Genomic DNA, 27,136 nt, shown 5'->3' with positions numbered 1-27,136 from the left:
AATCACTTCACAAATGAAAGTATGAGCTGGATTTCTCACTACGTGCATGCCAAGAGCTGTAAATGTTTATGTTTATTATTTATTGATGTTGGAATCAAGAAAAGGTATTAAGTGTACAAACAGAGCCAATCTGAAGAAAAATACTTACATTTATTTAAATCCGTTGTTTTGGAAAAGAACATCTCATATTTTTCCTACAAAGAAAACCTTGTAATAGGAAAGGAATATGGAGGTTCCTTATTGGGATTTGCCAATTCAATATATGTGAAATCCTGTTAGATTTTAGACCTGAAAGCTTATTATGTAGGGTATAGATGGGCGCTTAAAATGAAGCAGCGGAACTGCTAAAGTGAACTGCTATTATCAGATCTTATTTTACTGCAATAAAAAAAGGAAACAGATATTTTTTTCTTATAACTTTCATTAAAAGGACTAGTGTGTTTTAAGGATGACTGTCATGGATAACACTTCTATTTGAAGTTTTGCAGGTTCTGAAGCACTCAGAACTCTGTTTTAAAAACACAGTAAGCACACTTCATGAAGGTGTTTGCCATGCACTGTGCTGGTGAAATCTAACTTTTGCAATATGGTCCTACACTTTCTTAAACATCCTTCTAACAAGTGCAGAGTACTCAAAACTGACATGTATAAGGTCATTTTCTGATGGGGATTTTCATCATTTTAGCAGGAACAAGCCAATAAATATTTTCAAGAACTCTGCAGAGCTGTGTTTGTGCAGTATTGTCTTCTAGATTCTTTATGATACCTCACACTGGGAAACTACAAGACAAAACACAGGTTACACAGGGATTTTTTAGTTAGAAGCCCCCTTTCATATCAGTGAATCTGAGTTAAACTCTTCAGTGATGTTTTTCCAGACATACCTATATTCACTTATTTAACTGGATGTTAACATAACTAATAGACTTATAGATACCAGGTGTTACCAGTGTCACTGTAAATTATTCTCTGCTTTAATGAAACAGAAATAGCATAAGCTAATAAGAAGCTATAAAATAAAGACTTAAGGATGCATAAGTAATCTTAGAGATCAGAACTCTATCTTGTGCTTGAATTCTTTTTAGTGTCTCCTTTCCACAAGCATTGCTTTGATTGAAACAAAACTAAGATAGCATCAGAAAACTGGCCAAATCAAATTTTTCAGGTTGCACAAAGCAAAAATTTGTATCTGCAACCCCAAAAAATACTTACTATGTCAAGGCAAACTTTTCCTTCACTTAACTGTTCAAACATCAAAATGCTAAAAAATTCAGCCCTTAATTAAAATTATCTTCCTTACAATTTAAATAGTACGTGTCTATATTTTTATGGATATAAATAGCAATGTATCTTGAAATCTGAATGTAGCCAGCTTCATGCTCCTTTTTGCAATCAGTTACGTAAAACTGTGAAACTGATACAGGTCTATGGCAGCAATTTAGTATTAGAGCAACAGAGAGAGGAAATGGCATTATCAAACATTTCTGTGGAAAATATCTCAATTTTTTCATTCCTTTGAGGGGAAGATTTTTAAGGGAAGACTAACAGCAAGAGATGAGACTCAGCAGCAGGTAGTATGCACATGCTTTTCAATCAATTAATAATACTTTTGGTTTAATCCCTTATTCACAGTCTTGCACACTCAAAAAAGGAAATTATTATCTCATTCCTGCATTCATGAAAATCCATCAAGAATTCATTCTAGTAATGGTGCAGTAATAAAAAGAATGAGTTTGCAATCTGTAGTTTGCACAGTTTACTGTCCAATCTACAATAATTGTCATTAGAACTTTTCTTAAAAGAGAAAATACTATGATGCTTTACTATGGGAAAAGAAAACTCTAAGTAGTTTCCCTCACACACTTGACTTTTTACTGTAAATATACTTTTCTGTTGCAAGCCTATTAGCTAAGCTGAGAAAGTTAATAAAACAAATGTGAATGATACATTAAGAAATAGTGCACTTGGAAGCTAACATTTGAAAGAAAATCACTGAAGGAAGATACTTATTAGATTTTTAAGGCTTTTTTTTTCCATACAAGGTGAGGAAATGGATATTTTAAAATATTTTTATTGCATGTAAAAATAGCTCTTTTTAACTTCTGGGCAAAAATAATTCACATGTAGGATATATACAGCACAGAGCTGCTGCAATGAAAATCCATTATGCAAGGCTTTTTTACTGGGTAAATCTGAGTAATGGGATGTACTCCATGAGTTTGATTCCAGGCACCGTTCAGTTTTATGGAGCTGTGCCAATTTACAAGCCCTGAAGAGCAGGAAGGTTAATTTGTTGCTTTTTTTTTTCTTTTTTTTAATTTTTATAATAGTGGCAACTACTTTTCAAAAAGAGACTTGAAAGGAACTCCTTGAAATCAGGCATTCTGTGATAACTCCTTTCTGCCAGCCTGGGTTTAACTATATTAGAGCATTAGGATCAAAATACAAAGTAACCCATTGCAAGCTATTTTTTTTGTACTCTATTCCTCTGTATCACTGAGCTGCTCATTCCTTATCAGTGGTTGATCTAAAACAAAGATCCTTCCCCTGCAACTGCAGCACTCTCCTGTCCCCTCTGTGATAGGTGAGGCACACACAGGGTCAGTCAGTTTGCACGAGCATCTCACACACGGAAATTGCAGTTCTTAGAGTAACAGCACATCTCAAGTCGTTGATTTAAAATTTAACAGTACTTTCTACTACAGGATTTTAATGCTGATCACTGCACACCTTTCATTTGAAGTCATTTATTTTTGCTTACAAAACTTCTGTGTGTATGTAATGTTGCCAATTAATTGTTACCTTAGTAAGACTCTTGTTCTCTCAAAAAAAACCCCTTAGGTATTTTCCCAAGTAGACACACCTGTGTCTATCCTGAAAAAAGTCTGCAGGGTCAGGGGTAGTTTTAGGAGTTTGGTAGTCCTTCATCTATTTGCCTTCCTGCCCCCAGTCTCTCTCTTTGGTTCTCTGAAACCTTTTCCCTGCTACTTCATCCATGCTCAGTGTCCACAGTCCTCTCATTCCACCTCCTCCTTCCTCCTGTTCTTCCATCCAAATTTTAAGAAAACTTCCAGTCCCTTCTTCAACAGCTCCTTTTCTCTAGTTCCTTGCAGATTTCACCCTTTCTTTCTTCTTCTGTGGACTACGCAGTTTCACTATTTGACCTGAAAACACTGAGGAAATGGCACATGTGGGGTTTTTTCTTTGCTCTAATTCCCTACGCAGACCTTTGCTTTCAACATATCTTTCTTTACACTCTCACCACCTGGAATTGTAACTCGGGCTCTGTAATTTCACTACTCTTAAAGTTATCATTTCATGACTTTGAGAAATCTGTTTTTTGAGATGTTTACCTTTACTCTCCTCTTAAATTATTCCCTCAACTTTCAGTCTACTTCCACTATTGCACATTAGGATACCCAACAAATATCAAGGCTTTAATAAATAAACTCTGCAGCACTGCCTAAATGCCACAGGGGCATCTCAGTTTTGGTGCTATGGCCCTTAAAAATCCTTCCTCCTCCTCCCTCCTCAAACTCAATGGTGACCACTTGTAAAAATACCCACTCTAGGTCCAAAATAGATGGATGGTAGTGATGGAGTTGAGTCACTCCTACCCAAACACTTAACATGTGATGTTACTTCTCTGTAGATTTTATTTTAATAAGTTTTGATTCAATTTGCCCCCATTTAACACTTTTCTCTTAGAAAGCAAGCAGTAAACACGATGAGGGACATTGTCATGGAGATTATCCAGATAAAGATAGAAACAGGTGTTCAGAGAAATAACAGCCTCAAACTGTTCTGGTAGATTTTGTTATGTCTAAAGAATTACATGAATAAAAATCTTAGAGACTCATTGCTTACTTTAGATATGGCAGTTTACAGGTCCATACACCATTCTTACATATAAAGAAATACCTGTGAATGAAATGTGCCATCTTTGCTTGTTTTTTGGTTTGAGGATTTTTGGTGCAGGTGTAATAGTCCAGAGCTTAAACCAGCAAGAGACACTGTGTGAACTCTGGTTTCCCAGTACCAAGAGAAAGGATAAACCCCTGTCTTCACATTAAGGAAATGCTGAGCGAACTCTTCTCACTTTGGTCCCTTTCAAGTGACTCAAGTTAGCTACTGATGACCACAGACATACAAATCACTACTTACTTAAACTCTACTTCTCATCTCTAAATCTCTGACTTTTTGGTTACTCCTCTTCAGTAAGTTAACTTTTACTTCTCATTTTTCAGGATTCCATCTTTTCAAAAAACAGCAAGCAGAACAAGGCTGAGTGCCTTGGTATCCTCACAGATTAGATGGCTAATCCCAGTTTTATTTTTACTTTGCAATAAGGAGATTTAATTTTCTGAAATCGTAGCAGAAGGAAGAAGTAAAAAAGCAGATGGATAGAAAAATAAAAAAAAAACAGAACAAAAAAACTTTGTGGGTGAATCCCAATCTGTCCATTTAAAAAAAAATCCCAATTTTTAAATATCACATGACCAAGTGTAAAATATTACTTTAAATATGACTCATTAATATGTTCCCTGAAACCAGAACCCTCTCTAGCAGATTTGATCCAATGTACACTGAGATTAATGGGATATTCGATTCACTTAAAGCTGGGTAAAATAATCAAATAGTAAAAATATTCAAACTAGATATTTTCCTATTGCTTTAAGCATTTAATTAGTATTTTTCACCCAAAATAAAGGTAATTTTCTTTCTATGTCAACTGTACAATGCATTTTACATAAAACTGGGAGATCAATGTGAGATTCAATAGAGCATATCTATATATTGACCCTAATATAATTCTACAGCTTTTTATTGTGCCCATCTTGTTCTATTGTTACTTCTGTTGGCCAGCTTTTCTTCTTTTGTTCTTTTTTACTGTATTATGCTAGTTATACTTGGCAGTCTTCAATTATAGCCAACAATTTATTCAGTGTTTCCTGAAACAAATGCACAGTATAATTATATCAAGTCAGAAAAACATATTTCAAAGGCTTTGGGTTTTTTTCCAAACTCAAATATTGGGAATTAGTAAATTAATCTACATTTTTACCAATGACATAGCAAATTATAGGGGATTATTAGCCACACCTACCCAAAAGAAAATGGATCTTTATGAAAAATGGTCCTAAACAACAGCAGTGTAAATTTACACAATCTTATATGCAGTCTTACCCGCTGATTAACATTTCGTAAGGAGAGAAGTTTCAGAAATGCAATGTTCTAAGATAGAAATGTCAACACGTCATGTCAAAAACATGTCCTTTTTCCCTCTGAAAATTGTTTTGTTCAATGAGGTAATTATATTTTATATTTTCTTTACAGTTCTTTAAGTAGAAAGTAGACTCAGTTTTTCCGAGGAAATTGCATTCATCAATCAAAGTATTGTTTTGTTTTCATTTCAATTTTAGCACTACCTGGAATTTTTGACACAATTAAAACAGGATGTGCCTTCTATATTTCCTGTGATGTGATAATAACATGATGCCTCAAAACCTGACTCACATAATTCCCTCAAGAACTATTAACTCTGCTGCAAAAAAAAAAAAAAAAAATCTTGCAGGTAAAATTCATGTCCAGTGAAAGTCTGGTACTTAGTCTACAACTCACCCGTGCCCACTCTGCAATGGCAATCCAGGTATGAGCTACCTTTTCAGGTATCAGCGGACTTACTGGCAGTCACAGGAAAGTAAGTGAAATTCCTAAGACACAATAACCTTCACATATTTAGATTTGACTTAACCAGAATGAAGTTTTAGTCTTCAGTGTTCTCATCTGTAGTCTGTGTGTGCATTCTCCACACCTGTGATACACAAATCTTTGATTCTGATTATTTGACCTCTTGGCTGTTTCCTTCAGCTCAGGAGATTCTAAGGAAGCCAAGTGCTCAATTTCACTCCCTGTTATCACCTTTGCTACTTCCTCCTTTCCTCCCATCCCTAATCCTCACAACTTCCTCTTGCCACCCCCTAGCTGTCAGCACAGTTTGCTTTGTCACCCCCTCATCCCCTCCGGAGAGGGATATGATGAGTGTGGAATAAGTGCCAAAGCTGTTCTCCAGGGCCCTCTGCAGCAGAGTCGCTCAGAGCAGCTCATACAGCACAAACAAGGCTGGCTGAGATGTGCTATGTGGAAGGTAAATCCTTGTACATATCTACGTTGCAATGTAAACATGTTTATTTATATAGGACTGACAAGTTAAGATTATTGTACTTCCACAGAAATTGCCTGAAAACTGTGCTTGACAGGTGCCTTGTAGTGCAACAGAGTGTAAATAGGAGTCTGACAGTTCAAATCACTATTGCAGCAGTAATCCACAAAGGCAAAAATAATAGCACTTATTATTTCTCCAGCTGTCTTTAAAAAAAAAAAAAAAAAAAAAAAAAAAAAAAAAAAAAACCACAACTAGAAGATAAACAAACACAAACCTAAAAGTATGAGAAAAAAATATTACAAAGGAGTGTGAGTGAGCAACCGCCACAAAAAGGCATAGGCACAGATTGGTGAAAACAGTAGCAAAGCCTTATGATGTAGCAAATAAAAGCAGCTGCCCATGATTTCAGTGTCTGTAGTAGTGTGTAGCAGCACACAGTGTCATCCGGCTCAGGCTGCTGGAACAGAGGGGCAAAAAGTTCCTTTTCTCTTGCAGCCTGCAGAGCAGCAAAGGGCAGCCCCGAAAGGAGGACAGGCTCAAGCTTTGGGCTTTGGTTTGAGCTTGCTATTAGAGAGCTGCTGCTAGAGCCTGGCAATGCAGAGGGGTTCAGGACATGAGGTGTATGACTGAAAAGCTTGCAGGCAAGGATACACACAACTTGGAAAATGTACGTGTGCATGTGTGTGTATGTATGTGTGTGTTTTCATGGACTCTTTTATAAGTATACATTTAGGATCTCTGCAGAAGCAGCAAAATCATTAAGCAATAGTCAGCTGCATGTTTTCACTTGATCATCTACTGCATGTTTATCAGGCTTTCAGGAGAGTCATCTAGGCAGTTTCTAGTTTACAGAGACAGTAGCTGTTTGATTTACATTTGGAACTAGACAGTTGATTATTTATGAACATGTAGTTTGTGGATCGGTGGAATGTAGGAAAATAGAAATAATGATGAAGGCAACCTCACCCCTAAGGAGCTACAGCTGTGCTAATTATCAAGAATTAGGAATAGGCGTGCCCTTAATAGGCCACAGCTAGATCCAATTAGGGTGGGTATTGTAAAAGAGTAGGTTGGCTGGTTGAGAAGGGAAGATGGAGTGAGGAGACGATGACCAGTGCTGTGAGGAGCTGACCATGTGAAATCACCAAGGTACAAAACCTTTGCAGTAAGATGGCAACAGTGGTTCGCTGCTCTCTACAATGCAATTGCTTGCCAGCTATCATTAAATCTATCAGTAGTGACCAACCAACACTTGATTTGCTCACTGCCAGATAACCACCAGCACAGATTCACGTACAAATCCAACACAAACTCCACATCACCTAAATCAGCTTGTGCTGACTGTTGGCAGACAGCAGTAGACACATTGTCAAGTTAGGATGTTGTTTTATGACCAGAGGAAGAAGCTGCCATCGTACAAGTGAGGGAGAGTGTCTCTGCTCACACCCCTACAAATGGGTGATTGCTAGATTAGTCTGACTAGGACTTTGCTCTAATTGGAGACTGTCCATCTTCTTTCCTTTGGAGATTTTCAATCAGATCAGTTTGTTGATCAGACTTATCTTCATCATTGTGATTCCCACACCTAATGCAAAGCAAGCACTCTGGGACAGTAGAAAAGGCAGGCCCCTAGAGCACTTGCAGTGTCTGACTTACAGTGATTGCAGTCTCTTTGAACTGGTGTAAAAGAGCAGAAATTTGCTGCCACAAGTTAATGGACCAATTCTTAGATGTTCAAGTAAACAAAATAATGGGAAGAATTGATGGGTGGGGAGACAACAACCAAAAGCTCTGCTCTAGGATTGTACAGGGTGAAGTTCATGGAACTGCATTCCTAACTGTGATCACAGAGGTAGTTTTTGCAGAACACATCACAATGTTACTTGACTGTGCTAATAATCCTCCATTCAAAGCCCTTTTCACAAACACAAGTTACTCCTGTCTATGATGCTACAGATGCTTCTCTGCAACCTTTTCTTAATGACACTGCCTGTAAATGTTAACTAACAGAAAAGCTCCAGAGCAAATTTTAGCACTTCAGAACACAGCATCTGGACCACCTGGGTGTCACTGGGAAAATGCTGATGACTTGTTTCAATAAAAACTGTATTGATGGTAAGAACAAAATTAAGATAATGTGGAAATAAGTGTTGATGGAGGGAAATGTTCAGAAAGGGAGTATAACAGAATAAGGTTATATTAAAATCAGCAACAGCGTGTTACTTGCTTTGCTCTTACATTATTTCCTTTTATCACTTACCACTGTCTGCTAAATAAATGACCAAACAGACCAGTTCATTCTGCTAAGTAACAGACTAAGTCTGCCTTTGTGCAGACTCTCTTCAGTTTTAGAAGAAACCTAATTGAGGAAAGAAAAATATGGCTGGCAAAAAAAATATTGTAAAAGCTTTTCCCCTTTTAACAATGGCATTTAGAAAACTTAGAATCTTAAATTTCAGCTGTGTAAATTTACACCATCAACTGAAACAGCATTATACACTGCTAGGTTATTAAAATAAAGCATTCTGTAATTCCCTATTTCAATTTGTAGTGTTTATAAAATCAAAATTGATCCTTTTACAGGCATAGTCAGAAGTGCAATTCAGATGTCCAAGTAAGAAAATGCACAAACACAGTATTCCCAAAAGGAGGCTTTTGCAGGCTGTATTTTTGTGCTAAACTGATTCTGGAGAAGCTGCAGACACCCAGAGCCAGTAGTTAAATCCCCTGTCCCACATTACTACACAAGCACAAATCTACACCTGAAGGCTATCGAGCCACTGCTCTGCCCAGGGGAAGGCTGTGTTCCATTTATTGCTGTAATCTTGGCCATTTTTCCTGCATTCATTCTTCCATTTTCATGTTTGGTGTCTTCAAATGTCTTTCAAAAACCAAGCCAACCTCAAAACCCTCTAACAGTGTCTCTCAAGTGTGATGTATCTTCTGATTAAGGATCATTCAGCACCCTGAATTTTTCATTGTTCAATTCATATTTGATCTATGCATCCTGGTCCTCTGCCCCACATACTCTGCATATGGCTTGACTTCTGCCCCACTCTTTTTGAGAGGGGAATCCTGTGCTCCTCTGTTTCTCTACAGTGTCTAGGCTGCAATGCCAGACAGTTGACATGTTTTGTAACCACAGTATTACAGATAAGAGTAAAGTTAAAAATAGCGGGTAAATAAAACCACAGCAAAAGGCGAACCAAAATATTCTCATAATGTGCATTGAGAATGACAAAAACATAAGTACTAGTTAGCATGTCAACAAGAGATGAAAAAAAATAAATGGCACCCATGCCAACATCTACAAGTTGGATTAGCCTGGGAACAAACTAAGAATGAAGCAAATGACAGATATAAATAGACTATGAGCTGTAGCACTCTGCTCCATTATGAGATAATTGGAAGAGATAGATAAGGGGGAAGTCTAAAGTGAACATCATGTACTAAAATTTTTATAAGGCATTTCAAAAGGTTCTCTGGAGGTTGATACTGAAGGTAAAAAATCACATGCTCATACAAAGGAGAAGAAGTAAACAACACAAAAAAGTAAAAAAATTATGTTCTGATATAACATAAAGTGAGTGTCTATCCTCAGTAAAAATACTGTAGAAACATGCCATTTTTTTGTATTTTTGATATAATAAATCAGCTTAAAAGTCATAGAGGAAAAGAACCTACCAAATAAGGTAACAACTTGAAAAAAATATAGCACAAACCCCTGTTTCATAAAGGAATGTACAGACAGAACAGAGAGCCTTCTAATAGAATAAAACAGGTAACTTCTTACTGACATAGCAAAGCAGAGGCTGGTTGCATCTATAAAGTAGAAATAAAGCAAAGCAAAATTAATCTTTATTTGCCTTGAAACCAGACAATAAGAACACTAAAGCAACAGCATTTAATAGATATTTTTCAAATTGTATACATCTACTTAGTTGAACTCAAATGAATTATAAATCAATATACTTTACTCTCTTTCTACATATTGTGGATATATTAATTGTTTAGGTAAAAATGTGTTCATCAATATTTATTAACCAGACTCTGACCTCTGTGCATCTGGTCATAGAGACACTAAAAAGACCCATATACAATTCGCCCCTAAGCAGACATACATTCTGTTACATTAAATGAGATTTTTGCTGTTTGTCTCACCATAGGTTAAGAATTCATCTTAATATCTGATAAATCAGGAGCAGAGGTAAGAATTTTGATTTGTGCTCACTTTTCAATCGTCATCCCTTTGTTATAAGGAAATTAGTCTACTTCAGTAGCTTTTCAAGTTCAGGTTTCCTGGTATTCTACTGTATGCACCCTTTCCTAGGATTTTATCTTGCAATGCAAGTGGAGGGTATATATTTTTAACAAGGGAGAAGAAGTATGAACAGTTTCCAGGATTGTGCAACTTGGAAAATCAAACAGTTCCAAGGCCTTTAATAATTTTTCTTCCCTTTCTAATAGCTCTATCAATCTTTCTCTCCTGATACCTCTGTGACTGAACTAAGGGTTTGAAATTGCATTGTTACAGCTGGAAGTCTGAAAAATTATCTGAAAGGCAATGCATAGCTTAGGACTTGTAGTTTACCAACTTCACTGGAAGAGCAGGAAGATAATGGTTCTGTTGCCACCTACATTTTACACATCCAATCCATTCACTTTATCATAGGCACTAAGAGCAAACACGCCCTTCTCCTGCATGTCTTTGATTCAAATCCCTGCTGTAGCCTGGGCTTCTCATGTTGTCTGTGGTCACTTACTCTACTCAGCACTCTACTCTTCAGCTCTAAAAGGCTTCCACAAAAACTACAAATACATAAAAGTTATAAAATCGGGCTCTCATACCTCAGAGTGCTGTGAAATGTACATCATAATCACTAAAATGTGAATGAAACAGTCTCAGTTAAAATGATAGAGTGTAAAATGCCTTGTCTTCAAAATGCTCCAGATTCTTATCACTAATGAAGCTGTGCAATAATGGCTGACTTGGGGGAATTTGATGAGAAAGCTGCAGCCAATTCAGTCTAGACTCAGAAATTAAATAAATTAGTCTACCTTGATTTTTGGTTTTGTTTTCTCAGAATCTTTTTTTTTTTTTCCAATTCTGCACAGTTGAAAAGGAAATTAGTATAATTTATCAATAGACTCATTTTACTCCAGCTGACTGTATTGAACTATTTTTCCTCTGGAAACAGAAAAATGTGTCTCAGATATATTCAAATATGCTCTTAAATAGCATTCCTACTGTATTTATGGAGTCTATCTATGCCAGTATTTCAGCATTTATCCAGCAATCCCACTTATGCTGCCATATAATGGGTGAGATGATCAAATACCAATGAGAAATTTTCTATACCACTCTGGCTTTTCGCTATCATGCCTTTAAAAATCACCAAATTTTCAATGAAGCTACTGAATTAACTTTAAAACATATGACTGCATTTTTTTTTTTTTATTCTGAAGATCAACTTGACATGTAGGTGGATTTTTTTATACTTATCTTTGTAACATCTTATGAAAATCTCAGCCGGACTTCAGAGTAAGATGTAGATCTTGTGTCTATGGTTAAAGAGCTATGCAGTAATTTATGAGAGGCTTCCTTGTAAGATTAATGAGAGCAGAACTTCCTCTTGGCTACCTAAATGCCACCTCTTTTAATGCTATCTCTGATGATAAATTACATTTTAAAGTAAAGTTTTACACACAAAGAAAGAATATTTCAGTTTATTATTTGGCACTGTAAACTTCAGCCTAGGGTACTTTCCAAATTAAAATAAGTGAAATTAAAATAAATACTGGTCATATTTTGGTTCTTAATATAATTATAATTTGATTCCCAGAGTCATGATCCTCCAAATTAACCACTTTACATTCTCTTGAAATAATACCTGAAATGGGATCTGGTGCTAAGGTTTGCAAGAAAAGCAAGTTCTACAGTATGCAGTTATTATTTTTGTATCTGCTTGTTGTTTAGCATTGGACCTGTAGAGAGGTTGTATTTACAGAAGCACCCAAAGCATCTCCATCCTTAAAATACTGAATAACAACAAATTAGCATATTCTTTTCAACATTTTGACTGATACATGTCTTATCTGTGAACCTCTCAATCTCCTAGAATATTTTTAGATTGTCAAATGCTGGTGGCTAAGCTGTCACCTGAAATATTACATTTAGGAACTGACAGTATGCATGGCCATTTAAAATATATAAAATAAGAGGTGTACACTGGTAGAATGCTCCAGGAACCTCAACATAGGGTCGCACAGGATGGCTTCCAATTATACATGGAATACATATATTCCAATTCCAACTATTTATACATACATCCTAACTCTGCAGGGGCTGAAAATACAGTCATGCATTTATCATGACTCATTTATCCAACTGAGACTTGGAGCAATAAACTATTATTTCACATTTGATAGTGAAAAATTCAGCACAGAATTTACTGGACTTTTGTTTCAATTGTGTTTCTATTTTATCTATTATGCCTATATTTATTCCAGTGATAAAGGCACCTGAAGCTAGCTTTGAGATTTCCATATATTGGGAAATCTCTGCAGTTATATCTGCTGCCTTAATAAGTTACACTGGATCAAGGTGCAATAAATGAAGTTGATGAGAAGTCATGATACTCTACTGCCTGGTAATTCAATGGAAAAAAAAACTCTTCTACTAAGACAGTGAGACCCATGAAATGAACTCCTCTTTAGGAGAAGGTGGTACTCAACATGAAAAGATGCAAATCTCTCTGCAAATTACTTAAAAAGCAGTTTATATGTTCCCCAATCCTCCATAACTGTAAGGATGCTTTCTGGCTAACGTTCTTCATGTAGATTTGGTGTACAGTATTTCAATGACACATAGGGAATACAGCTCTAGTCAAAACAATAATTTACACTAGTGATGGACAGTTAGTACAAATGCACTTTAGGTGGCATGGCAATCTCACAGGTAAAACACTGGTGTTTGGCTTTCACAGCTTCATAGTTTCAATTACAGATATGTTGGAGGTGGAGTGACTAGGAAAAGAGAGCATGGCAAATAAGAAACAGAGCTGCTATTTGGGTTTTTTATTTATCTGTAAGGAAAAACACCCAAACCAACACAAAATGAAGTTTAATTTTTATAGCTCTTTCTTGATTCTAGTCATAGTCAGAAGTATTCTCAAAGGAGAAATATCACTAGTTAATAACAGCACTCTTAAAGGTAATGATATTATATTTGTACTATTTTTAGAGTTTTTAGTAACTAAAAATATTACACTATTATCTTTTGGATCATGTTCCAAAATTATCTACTGACCATTGTCACAAAACATGCAGAAGCATGGAATAACATTACATGAGATCACCTCATTTTTTCTTGCATGTTTATTTCTTCTCCAAGCCACATTTTTCCTTCTAGCTGGAAAGGATTAGGTAGGATGCAAGACAATGACATCAAAGGCATGACATCATGATAGTTTAAAAGCTCATGTCTTTTTTTTTCTATACTCTGCTCAATTCCCCACCTGTCCACAGGTTTATTTAGATTAAAAATATTTGTTTAATACAGGGCAAGAAATTATGGGAGCCATGCCTGATCTCAAAGTCATAAGAAGTCAAATGAAATTTGTCAGGAACTTCCCACAGACACCTTAACAAGCCTAGAAAGAACTTTTCTGAGATTCCATTTATAGCTGAAGTGTTAAAAAGTGAAAAAGAAAAAAAAATTATACCACATATGCTTTTTACACATGCCCAGGAGCAGGGTAACTTTATAAAAAGGAGTGTCTTTTTAAAGTTACATATTGAGACAGTCCACATATGCAATCTGGAAACACTCAAGACAACACCCCAAAATATGCCATTAGAATGCCAACAACTCTGAGAAGTAATACAGGGTTGAATATCAGATTATAGCAATTTTCCTGAAATGATGGGAGCTGTGCACAAGCACACGCACACAACAGGAGAGTATTTAACAGATAAATACAAAGAGAAGGAGCATTCAGGCAAAGACTCAGGAAAAGACATAAACCAAAAACCCAGCACTTGACAGGAGGTGTGTCTCCTGATGCTTCCCACAGAGACAGTCTCCCCTCTCTTCCACAGAGAAAGGTTGTGGAGACTCCACTTCCTCTACCAAATCATCAGGAAAAGAGTGCTGATGACATTTCCTGCTGATGACCCCTTCCAAAAGAATTGAACCTTGATACATATCTGTCTTCATTCTCTAGTATTTAATGCTGCTTTGGCTCCAATGATGACATCCAGATGGAGGATAAAATATGTAGGATTTCTGAAGTAATACTTGCAGCTTAACACACGTATACAGTGCAATATATCTAACAGTGGATTGGAATTGATTCCTTCTTTTCAAATTCAGCCTGATGCACAGATATGATTATTGTTTTATATGGAAAAAAATTACCAAATTTTCATATAAATTATAAATGTCTCATTAAGGAGTGGCAATGATTCAAGAACTCTGAACGCATAATTGAACAAGTGCTTTAAAAGTCATTATTATCTCTAAAATGTCACCTGTCTGATACAGTTCTCTCCACAGCTAACAGGGTACACATAATTACTTCACATGAATCTCAGTCTCCTTACTCAGAGTGAGCTATTACACTTCCTGATTAATCATAAGGCATGGTTTTAATTATCTCTTCATTAGTTTAAGAAAAATTTAAAATATCAAGTTTCACAATATTTTAAAAGTTTAATTCTGTCATCTTTATTCATATTAAATAACACTTAGTACTCTCTGAAGTAAAATGCTGTTCATCAGTTTTATGGCTGGCAGAATAGTTTGCCCAGTATTTAATTTTTCAGAATAATGACGTCAAACTTTCAAAATGTGCCTTGTGTGTGCTCAGAAAATCATTTAGCAAGTGTCTTCAGAATACTGGCATAGTCAATGTAAACACTATTTTTTTTCCCCTTAAATATAACTTCCAAAATGAATGCATAAATTTCAGATTTTGCTGGCTTTTTGGACAGTTATTTAAAATTTATATTTGAAATCTCTTTAAAATTTAAAATCTCTTTAGCCAGCTGTATCAGTGAGGTGGGTCAGGACAGGTGTTGTTCTGTCATCTTGTTTGCATGTCTGACATAGACCTTAGTGCTGATCAGATTTAGGGATATGTAGATACAATGAGGAGAGGTCTGTGTTCATGGACAGAACAAGTTGTATGGATGCCAGGAGGTCTGACAGCCAATTCTCCAATGTCTAGGGTGATACAAGCAAGCAGCAATATTCCCAGTATTCCCAGCACTCTCCATCTGGCCACTTTTGTCACTGTAAAGTGCTCTGCCATCCCAGAAAGGAAAGGAATTTCTAAATGCTCCGTTCAGCTTAGTCTGAAGTCAAGTAGCAGCAGGGTGCTACACTCTATATCCCCACTCATCTGCCTTAGAAGAAGACATCCACCTTATAATCTTGATAGCATCGATCTTCTAATGGCTTGTTCTTATCTGAAATTAGGAGCAACACCTGAGGTCTTCCACAACAGTCTCAGACTTGCCCATGCTATATCCCAGCCTTGTACAAGCTCCTGAAATCTTCCTCTCCCCTACACACTCAGAGGTAATTCCTCCATAATCTGAAACATTCCCAGGAGCCAGTCTTGTTCTTCCTACATGAAATGCTCTGGCTACATCACACTGAAATCCCAACAATCTGAATCACCAGCTGAGCTGGTCACAGTGACTGCCACAATTAATTGTCTTAAATGGATTCATAATGTTGCATGAATTTAACTCACTTTGTTGTTCTTTTCTGAAGTCAAACTGTGATTTGTGAACTGCCAAAAAATAGGAAAAAATTAAGAGAAAACTAAACAAGACTTTAAAATTAACTCAGTGCATTTTGTTTGTACCATTTTAGCTAAATTGTAGTTTTCATGCAATCTGCAGTCAATGCCAGTACAAAAATAAATGATCATGTGGGTCACTCTTTGAATACAGTCCTCAGTGTCAATGAGACACACGATATCTGCAATGGCTCTGGTGAGATTAGTTAGCTTCTCTCTGATGAGAATTTTAGGTGGGTGAAAAATCTACTTAGATTTTGATAGTCTTTATAAAACGAGGTTGGCTAATCAACATCTGCCCATTACAGAGTAGGTTGCTCTACTTTTTGTATTTGTATTATGTTCCTTGAATTACTACTGAGAGAGCAAAACAGTAATTAAAGACTGGACATTATCTACAAAAATGGCTTTTCAAAAGATATTTGTTGAACTGAAACCCCTCTGATCAAATTCTAGATTGCTGTACACAGTGAAAACATAGCTTGCTCACTTCTCAAAAGGGTACATTCAGCTAAATATAGAGCTTAGCCTTCAGTCCCTCTGTTACAGCTGTCTCTGCTCCATGGGCAACAGTGATGCGACCAGTGCCCTAAGCTTCTTTTGAATTTGGTGTGAAGATGAGAAACCAAATCCCATTCCAGGGTGAGGGAATGTTGTGTATCAACAGCTGTTATTCATAAGCCACAAGTATAACAACAGTATTCCACCTGTAGTGCAGCTTGTTGGGCTTTTTCCCTTTGGCATTTGGTTCAGATTAGGTTTGGTAACCCTGGTTTTGTCTGTATTGCAGTTTTCTTGAGCCACAAGGGCAAGAGAAAACAAAGTGAGAAAAACATAAAACCTCTAGAACATTTTTGGTTATTCAGAACAATAAATGAGCGTGGCCATTTTTCAATGTTTCCTCCTTACTACATATTTTAATCAATCACTATGCTGTGAAGGAGCTCTGTAACTTTAAGTTATAAGTACAGCAAACGCCATTAACTTTAACATCATAGAAAGCTAAAGGGCAAAACACTTTTCTTTACAAAATGCCAAAGGGGTTTGACTCAGGGTACAGAATGCAGGAGGGAGGGCCAGATTTTCCTGGCAGAGCTATCCCACAGTGAGGACTGTTGCTCAAACTGTGTCATTGTCCCTGCCAGGCACATGACCCTTGTGCTGGTGGCTGTTGGAGATGCAGTTATTAATGGCTAAATCTGACAGAACTGTCACACCCAGGCACAGGGGTAGGCAGTCTTCTCTTTTTTGTTACCTCAGTAGATAACTTGCACTGATCATTATCTAATGCCTTCCTTCCACATCTTCCATAGCTTGGTACTTGGCAAGGCAGGCACAGAAATGACAGATTTGGCAAACTGCTTTCCACCACAAAAATATAGCACTTCCCAACAGGTATCTCCCTAAATGGAGACAGGATTTGTCCCTCAAGATAACTCTGAGTAAATAATAATATCACTGTTTTTATCTGTGAGGATAAACACTGGGTTTTGTCTCCTAATGACTGTTTCTGTTTTATTGCTACTTCCCACCAGGAAGTTGACTGCTAACATAATTAGCAGATGATTGCACGGGGGAGGCTGAAATCTTTAACAGCTGTTTTAAAGCATTCTGCACCAAATCTTCTATGCTGCAGAACACTTACAGCTCTTGAATGGCATTCTCTCCAACCACACAGATTAAGGGACCATGGAGTGGAGGCCTCCAGGAAGGACTTAACTTGTTCATTTACTTGAAAAAAAAGTGAAGAACCCACATTTAAAGTGTTTGGTGGATTAGTACAAGCATTTGGGCATACTGTGTCAGAATTCGGATAAGATAAAGATCACCTTTGATTGTGAACTCCAGAAACTGAACGTATAGCACAGAAATAGTTAGCAGATTTTACAACTTTACTCTTTCTATAAAAGAAAGTGCAGACATTTCTGATGTTCCAAGTGATCTATTTCTTTGTTACAGGACAAAGGGAAGACAATATGAATCAATGCTACCATTTGTTATAGAATAGACACTATGAAAGAAAGGCAGAGTGCAGCACAGAACTTACTATTAGAAAATAAATAGTCTTAATCGTTGGGTGCAATAGAATAATAATCATAAAATTAGGAGGGAAAGAACTGCTTTAGCTCCCCACGGAGTATTATGGAGTCTGCCAGATGTAAAGTAGTATGTGTCAAGTTGTAGATGGAAAAATAAGAGCTTCAGCAATAAATCTATAATTAAGTAATGACTGAAGTACCAAGTACATTTACAAACTGCGCACCATGTTGTCCCAGAGGAGGAAAACTACTTGGTCTGTGAGAGTTTTCAAGATGAGACACTTAATGGTTTGTGCAGTATAAAACTTCTGCTGGGATGCACTACCAACATCTTCTTTGGACAGATCCAGTCATAGCAGCACTTCAGTTACTCTTTTCTTTCCATGTCCTTTCCCAGTTCCACAGTGAGTGCTAATGTAAGTGGAATATAGAAACACAGAAACAATGCATTTTGGCCTCCATCGTTGTTGCAAGCAATAGGGTAAAACACAAATTAGAGTGAGGTTACTGGCACTGCCTGCTGCAAAGCATTACTTCCTCTCCCCTACACACAGGTGCTTGATCCGTAACAGAGACCCAGTCAAGATGAATTTAGAAGGATGGGGAGTATGGAAATATATTAACAGTTTACTTTCCTGGGATTGTGCTCCTAAACCTCCCACAAGAGTGTAAACTCAGGCTTTTTGCTGTGGTAAACGCAGCAGCTTTACAAACATCAATACTTTTCTTTATTATTTTTTAAGCAGTCAGAAATGGCTTGTTTACACACAACAAGTTTTTTCAGGATTTAGGGAAACTCAAACTTTTCAACTACTACAATGCAGAGTCTGACTGCAAGGTATGAAAGCACTTGCTCTCTTAGAGAATTAGACTGTTAAGATCTTGAGCAATTTCAATCAAAATCAAGCATTTACATTAGAGTTTAGGCTTCTAAATCTCTTTATGGGTTTTGAAAATTTAGTTACAAGGGCAAATCAAGATAAATTTGACAATATCTGCTCAAGTCCTTTTATTTGTAGCCTCTGTTAAATGAAAGAATTCCTGTAAGCTAACATGTTTTCTAAAATGAGGATGCCAAATCGACTAAAATATTTCTTGAAGGAAAGAGGAGGATTATTTTCAAGAAACTGTTATAGAATTTTCTTTTGAGGAAATTATAATGGAATTTTTTTACAAGTTGAATCTAGACTCAGTTGTTTTAAATCACTTGAATCAGAAACGTGTGGGCTTTTTATCCCTTTTTAGTTTAACAATCTCAGGTGATTTCCAAAAGGAAAGGCAAAGGGAAAGGCTTCACTCACTAATTCACACCGTGACAAATGACTGTTAAAGTGGCTTCTGAGATTTACACTGGGGAGCTGTTCCTTGAAAGTCACCAGTCAACGTGACAGCCAGCAGGATACAATTGTCCAAGTGATGTGTGGAGGTGTTCTGGTATTATGTGAATCTCCTTCCTTTCCAGATAGGTGGTAATGTGCACTTGTGCAGAAAGCACACCAGAATGGAGGGCTGATTTTAATTTAATCCTATAAGTACTCAGTGTAAGAACAGTTCTTTCACAAAGGTAAAATTTAGCTCCATAGTTTTAAAATTAAAGTATATACTGTAGCAAAATGACTCAAATTTTAATCTCAATACAGAAGCAGGATTTGAAATGAATTTCCAGTACCAGTTAATGTTCTTGTTATATCTGTACAGAATAGAAAAAAAATTACAGAATTGGAAAATGTAAATTTTTGTTCCATGACTGAAATTGTAAAAATATCTTTCAGCAGCATACAGAAAAGTTATGAAATCGGATGCTTTGAAGGAGGGGGTTGGACTACCCACAAGTTATCTGTTCATATTGTTTCCTTGGGCACTCCAACTGCCAAACCATTCCTGCACAGTTCAAGACATTTTTGTCAGAGCAGGCAGAGGAGAATTTGAACAGTTCATCAGAATACGCAGTCACGCTTCAATGGTGGGAAACATTCCCGTCTTGCTAGAATTCACTAAACCAAATGCACTTTTTATATCTTCAGGAGCTTCTAAAGAAAGGATTAAATGTCTGGGCATAAATGATTTAAGAAATGTGAGGTAAACTGTGCTCTGCAAGATACTAAAGGCCTTAATAAAAAGGCAGTGGTATGGAGAGAATGTAAATGCTTTTAATTTTTAACTTAGAATTCTTTCTTTACACCTCTAGCATGCTGTGGTTTGGCTGTTTTGAAGCACGTGGTAACTATTTATGTACACAAAAACCTCTTCATTGTAGCTTTCCGAAACTTACATAGGAACCTAGAAATAAACATTCTCCTTTATCCCCTCCACTGCAGAAACTGACCAACTTCGAACATGTCACCTCTTCACCAGGGAGGGTGTTTCCTAATTTTATTTGTTTTGCTTTTCCACACAGCTGGGAAGAATAAGGACTGATGATCAGTAAGGTTATGAAACATTTCATTGCATAGTTTACTATTACAACCACAGGAAGTGAAATCTGGCTGAATTAACAGTGCGCTAATCACTGAGTTCCCCCTCTATTTCTGCTCATTTTCCAGCAGCAAAACTGAAAGGTAAATTTCATTATGAAGGTCAAATAAACATCTCAGAATATCCAGCAAATCAAAACAGTCTGTTTCATTTTCAGATAATTTCAATAATAAAAGCAAAATATAAGATTCCCAAAGGGATATTAGCAATATTTATAGAACAAGTGAAAAAGTCAAGGATCCAATCTTCTCTTTACCCTTAGCCCAGTGCCTGGGATATTTCCATGGCCAGAGGAAACCTGATCATTGCCCTATTTGCCACAGAATTCACCCACTTGACACACGCACGTGCTCCAGCTGCCTTGTAGAAGTGGTGTTCTCCATATAAAATGAGCGTAGTGTAGCATCAAACATCACCTCCAGTTTTCAAAGGGAACCAAGGTTCCTTTGAAAATCAAGCTTTGCAAAAACCAAAACTGATTTTAACAGTGCCTGGGATATTTCCATGGCCAGAGGAAACCTGATCATTGCCCTATTTGCCACAGAATTCACCCACTTGACACATGCACATGCTCCAGCTGCCTTGTAGAAGTGTTCTCCATATAAAATGAGCATAGTGTAGCATCAAACATCACCTCCAGTTTTCAAAGGGAACCAAGGTTCCTTTGAAAATCAAGCTTTGCAAAAACCAAAACTGGTTTTAACATTTTTTTTGGGGGGGGGGGGAAAACCAAACCACTCAGCAAATTCAAGAATGCAAATAAATTATTCGAAGCAGCTTTCTTACTGAACAAAATCATTTGTCAAAGATTCAGAATGTTCTTCTGCACACAGCAACTTCTTTTATGAAAAATAATACACCATCCAATTTGGCGGTTTGTGGAAGATGACAGCCCAGAACCCATCTGTTACTGAAGCCAACCGCAAGGCTGGCTATGAATCTAAGCTATGAAAGCAGAATTTTTGGGGGGAGGGGACAGAAATGCAAAAGAAGTGAGACGGAGGCTACCTTACTGTATTGAGGAAATACAGGTAAGGAATGGGTTATGAACTAGATTGCTCAAAAAAAAGAAAAGCTCCGCTATAGAGTCCCCAAGAAAAAAAAAAAAAAAATTAGAAGGCTCTCTTCAAACAGGTAGAGATCTAAGAACAAAATTCCTGAATGAGAGTTCTGTTACAATCAGCTAAGCATTTTAGCACATGTGCATTTTATAAATTAACAGGAACATTTAAAAGAAATAGGTGATCAAACTCTCACCCTAAAGAAACACAACCATGAAGGTTTCAAAGTTGAACTATGATTATGTCAGAAATAAATCTTTCAGCAAAGAGAGGTCACATAATTTCAGTCATATTTATTTTTAAATCCTACCATGTGACATATAATGGCAAACTATGCTATTAAAACTGATTTGGCGACACAGAATCCTAGATGAGAGGAATAATTCCATCTCCTCTCCACTCTAAAAAACCAACAAGCATCTGAAAACCAGGAGATGGACCCTATCAGCAAAAAGCAAGCATTTTTCCAGAAAGGGCATCAGGGAAGGAGAAAAGAGATCCCCCAAGGATGAACAGACTGGTAAGATCAAAAAGAGAATGGAACTACGACAAGACAGTTTGGCTGGTAAGAGACCAGAAGTTCACAGATCACACAGATGGAAAACCCTCACCAAACATCACACTGCCAGAGTTGAGAGCAAGTGGAATTAAAAAGTTGCAGTGAACTGGAAACAGGCAGAAAAATGTTTGCAGCATCTCAGCCAAAGTCCAATAACTAAAATGAACTATCTTGATCACGTGCAGCCTATAGTAGCTATAAGGCTACTTTAGCTGTGTTTCATTATTCAGATATTCCATTCATAGTTAACAGCCATTCAACTGAAGGGGTTGCAAACACCTTTATATTGCACACTGCTTAGAACAGCATACAAAGGATGGGCTTCACCAAAACCAACCATTTACCATTGAGTGAAGCAAGAACCATTTACTTAAGAGTGCAAAGACAAGACAATAAAGCAGACAAAAATAATATATACTTGTGTAATGCCAGTCTTGTAAACTAATAAGAAGCTGATCTCAGGGTCCCCATAGGTCTGCAATTTTTCTCATTCAGTATTACCTAGAAGTATGTCTAATATTCCAAATATTCCACCTGATGCAGAGCATGCATGCTTTTTCTATAATGGATAGCAATATTCCAGCAACACAGGAAGGAATGAATACTTCAGTATTACACATGATAGCCTTCAGTTCAGGAAAGTAAGAATCTGGACAGACAACAGATAATACACAAGATCTTTGTAAGAATGGCTCTCATTCAGTTACTGGAAAGCTGGTATCCAAAAACACTGCTATGGTAACTTGCAGAGCTGAGGAGAGAGTGCTGCTATCACAGCCTCATGTAAAACACAATCTTGCTTGCATTGTGGGGAATTCCCTGCACACCTTCCTACCACTGTGCAGCTGTGCCCAGCCTCAGTGCATAAAGATCTAGAATGCCATTTACATTTTTGTATTTCAGACTGTGACAGAGATCTTTCTTGTAATGTTTGTTGGAATATTAATGAAATAATTTAAATTGACCATTAATTTTTCACCAGTTCTTTGCTGGAGTTTTCAAATGGTAACCGTGGACTGGGAGACTTCTGTGCTATAATTCTGCTATCAAGATTGTTTTAAGGATTATTAACTTTTACTCTGTTAAGTGCACATAGATCTGAAATAGACAAGAGCTAAAAGGATGCTCTGGGTTGTGCAATTACACTATTTGCTATTTGAGACCAGATCATGCTTCTTCTGTAGAAGAAAACTTCATGAAATGCAAGTCAAACAATTGGCATCAGAGAATTGCTTGACAGAAATTTAAACTAGAGGTGGAAAAAGTGTTAAGCCCCAGAGTGATCCAAAAATGTATACAAAGCATGTTTTGTAAATTTTAACCATCAAAACCTAAAACAAATAAATAAAGTTGTTAAAATAAGAAAGGTTGAGGAGTTTTTTCCTATTCCAGTAAGTGTAAGATGCTAAGATCACATTTTCTAAAATCTCAAAGAATCAGAAGTCATGACTACATTACAATACACTTATAATTTTTAACAGTAAAACCATGCTTTGATAAGCATACTATTTAACTCTCCATTATGTAGTTACAATGCTATCATTTCCAACCAACAGCATTCATTTTTGTGACTATATTAAGGTGTCATTAACCATTTCATAACTGTCTGAAGAAACACCATTTGTTTAACTGGTTCAATGTAGAGCATATTCTCCTAAACAAGGGTAATATTACATACTTTGCATGATCTTGTGATTATCAATCAATAATAATCCATATCTCCTTAGAAAAGTAGGGAAAATCTGAACAATGTAGAACAGCATTAAAATCAAAAGTTTCTGACTGCAAAGTTAAAGACATACTCGGACAATTCATATACATTGAATTAAAATCTATCCAGTATGTTGGTGATTTTGCTTTTCTGACATTTGACTACAAGAGAGTGTTAGTACAAAGTGGATATGACACATAATTTTGCAAGATGGGATCATGCAACAGTCTATTGAGACACGAGGTTGTATGGTCCAGCAGAATGGAACGATGCTGGTGCTGTTCATGAACACTGTTCATTCAGCATTTTGAAACTGAACACATATGCACACGGTTTGCTTGTTTCTTTTAATCTAAAGGGTTCTTTGTTCATGATTTTAAGGAAAACATTTGACTTGAAACAAACAAATCTTTTTTTCCATCGGGTGTGATTAAAGACGCTTAAAGACTTGAAAGAATCCACAAAGGAATAAAATCATGGTAGTTGCGTCCATGCCTAGGATCCCAGCATGGAACGAAACTGCGTGTGAAGAAGCCTGGCTATAGGACAACGAAAGCATACTGCAATTAGCCTTCGGACAAACGGGAAAGCGTGTTTTGTCTGGGACGCTCCCTGAGCGAAGGCTTTCACGGGGACACGATCCCTAACCTGCGCTGCTGCTGTCGTGCCGCGGGGCAGGGCAAGGCTCCGCCGCCGGCGGGAGCGCTCCGCAGCCTGCGGGATGCCCCGCGCCCGCTCAGGGGCGCCGGCTCGGCTCGGCCCGGCTGCGGGCGGGGCGCGGCACCGCAGCCCCTCGCCGGCCCTCGCACCCCATTCCCGGCCAAGTTTCCCCCGGGACCGCGCTCCCGCGGGCGGAGGTGCCCTCAGGGAGCGCTGCCCGGCCCCGCGACCCCGCCGGGGACACCGCGCCCCGCGCTCACCTGTCGTCGCTCTGCCAGCCCTGGTCGCCCAGCAGCAAGTCCCGAAAGCGGTACCGCGGCGGCAGCGGCGGCACCTCGCTGTCCAGGTCCACCATGCTGCCCGGAGCGGGAGGCAGGGGGCCGGCCGGGAGAGAGGGGAAGCCCCGCCGCGCCGCCCGAGGAGCGGCCGGACCCGCCCGGGCGTGTGGGGGACAGGACCGGCGCGGCGGCAGCGGCGCGGGGCGGGCTGGCCCCGCACAAAGGCGCGGCGGAGCTGTCCCCGGCGGCTCGGCGGGAGCCCCTCGGCCCCAGGAGCCAAGTCCCGCCCCGGGGGGAGGCAGGTGGCGGCGGGCGGCGGCCTCGGCGGCGGCGCGACCGCCCCCCGCCCACGCCCACCCTCGCAGCGAGCGGCGAGCGCGCCGCCGCGGCCCACAACAAAGGCTGTGCCACGGCCGGGCCGGCGGCAGCGCACCGGGCTGGGCTCGGCAGCCGCCTCACCCCCCGAGCAGCTCCCTGCCGCCTCCCCTCCTCCCGGGGCTGCCTCAGGGGTGCTTTTCTGTAGGCCCCGAAACGTGGGAAAGGGGTGTTTTACCACAGGTAGCGCCCGCACAGCCCGCTGTGTCAGTGACGGTGGGGTCACCTGGGCACGGCTGGGGCTGCCGCAGCCCGGTGTGCTGCCCGCCTTAACCTGGCACACCTGGGCACTGCCACTCCTCTGGAACGCCAGGTGCGAGCCCGCTAAGCGTCCCGTCAATTTCTGCATCTGCTTAATTGCTCTCGGACATAGCAGCTGGTGCAGGCCCTGTAAAAAAAAAAAAAAAAAAAAAAAAAAAAAAAAGAGAAGTTGAACTGTTCTCATGATTGAGAGTTGCAGGTAATGCCTGTAAGTGTGAGATGCTCTCCAAAAGTATTTTAAACACGCAGGATCAGCTCAAGTATGGCAGCCTGGAGTGTAGTGTATGTGCCCTGCTGAGAATCCAGCTCTGAGCTCTGTGCTGTGACACAAAGATTTCCTCAGGTAACCAACAGGTAGCTCAGTTCAGGACTCGGATTGTCTCTGCTGTTGCTACAGTCTTTCCTTGCTTGTTTAGCACAGAGCTCTTAAGCACAGCTTCAGTGATTGCTGTTTCTTCAGAGAGCTGCAGTGTAGAGTCCCAGGCCCTATAAAACTATGGATCACTGGAGTTTGATGCTTACCCTTTTTCACAGCTTGCTGCACTCAGCATTTACAATGTGCTTCTCAGAAAGCCTTATTAGGTGAAGCAAAACAGATCTATGTGGCAAGAGTTCAAAGGTAACTTGTTCTTTGCTTTGGCTGATATAGGAAATAAATAAAATAGTGAATTATTCTGCATCCGCGTTCTTGCCACTTTCACCATGCTGTGTTCTGAGGTCAGAGTTCTGTAAAAATCGAATTTTTAAAAAGTCCAGGATCTTCAGAATATTTGTTGTGTGCTGCCCACTTTATTCTTTCTCAGCTGCTTCTCCAAGGGGCTCTCTCTTGTGAGAAAACATTGTTTCCTTCCTCTGCCTGAGTATCTTTCATCTTACCAAAACATGAGGTGGTGTGAAGCCTGTATGTTATGTTTTGTTATAAAAGCAAAGCAGTTAGGCTGACTGGAGTCCTTTTCTGAAGTCTATGAATCCTAGACTGGCTGGGAAATTAATGGTGTTTCTACTCTATCTTCTGGCAGCCTCATTAATTTTTCCACCTGAGTTGATTAATTTAACATGTGTTTTCATACTTGAGGAGCTAAGTAGCAGGAGAAGCTTTTGCTCTTTTTCTACCATGGAAATGCACTTCAGACAGGTAATAGCTGACTGGGAAATGAGCAACCTGGTGAGCAGTTGAGCAGAGCTAATAGAAAACAAACTCATTACTGAGGCTATAGTCATGCAATTTATACAGATGCTTAATTCTGTGCTCCCAAGTAATAGAAACTCTCTGCAATGTAAAATGCATTTTTACGTGTCTGACAGTATGATGCCTGATCCCTCTGAAAAGCTCTTAAGTGTATAAAATTGTGCAGAAATGGGGTTTTAGTCAGCTGAATCCAATATTTTGATTAGTAACTCAAAACACTTGGGCAACTTTTGTCTTCAGGCAGAGGAGACACTGAGTCATCTGCTTGGAGACAGGTGCTGGTAATGAACCATTATACTGGGTCACTGTGCTCAAGCCAGGTGTTCCTTGTTAGGTGTTTGTGCTGAAGAAAAGCTGTGAGCCACACTCAGGAGCAAATGTATGTTTGTACTTTTGGGATGGTTCTGGCCCTGAGAAATGTTAGAAGCATCTGTGACCCTGACTTAGGGACTGAAAATAGACTTTAATCTATCCATTTTTTTCTGTTTGTTGAAGTGGGTACAGGTGGGTAGCTGCCAGTGGTTGACTCTGAAGTCTGAGAAAGAGCAGGCAT

At 38.6% G+C, this 27,136-nt stretch overlaps 1 protein-coding gene across 2 annotated transcripts in view; it reads right to left on the bottom strand.

The window, feature by feature from the left end:
- The window catches only part of KCNT2 (potassium sodium-activated channel subfamily T member 2), a 115,401-nt gene extending 90,566 nt beyond the window's left edge, over positions 1-24,835 (bottom strand). For both annotated transcript variants that reach the window (XM_041420768.1, XM_041420769.1), the window contains exon 1: positions 24,741-24,835. In XM_041420768.1, coding sequence (XP_041276702.1) covers positions 24,741-24,835 — 95 coding nt within the window. The remainder of the gene's footprint in view (positions 1-24,740) is intronic.
- Between the last annotated feature and the right edge of the window lie 2,301 nt (positions 24,836-27,136).

The sequence above is a fragment of the Onychostruthus taczanowskii genome, unplaced genomic scaffold (genome assembly GCF_017590055.1).
Source record: "Onychostruthus taczanowskii isolate IOZ18803 unplaced genomic scaffold, ASM1759005v1 scaffold65, whole genome shotgun sequence".
Lineage (NCBI taxonomy): Eukaryota > Metazoa > Chordata > Aves > Passeriformes > Passeridae > Onychostruthus > Onychostruthus taczanowskii.
Note: the sequence above shows the minus strand (reverse complement) of the source record. Positions and strands in the feature narration are given on the sequence as shown.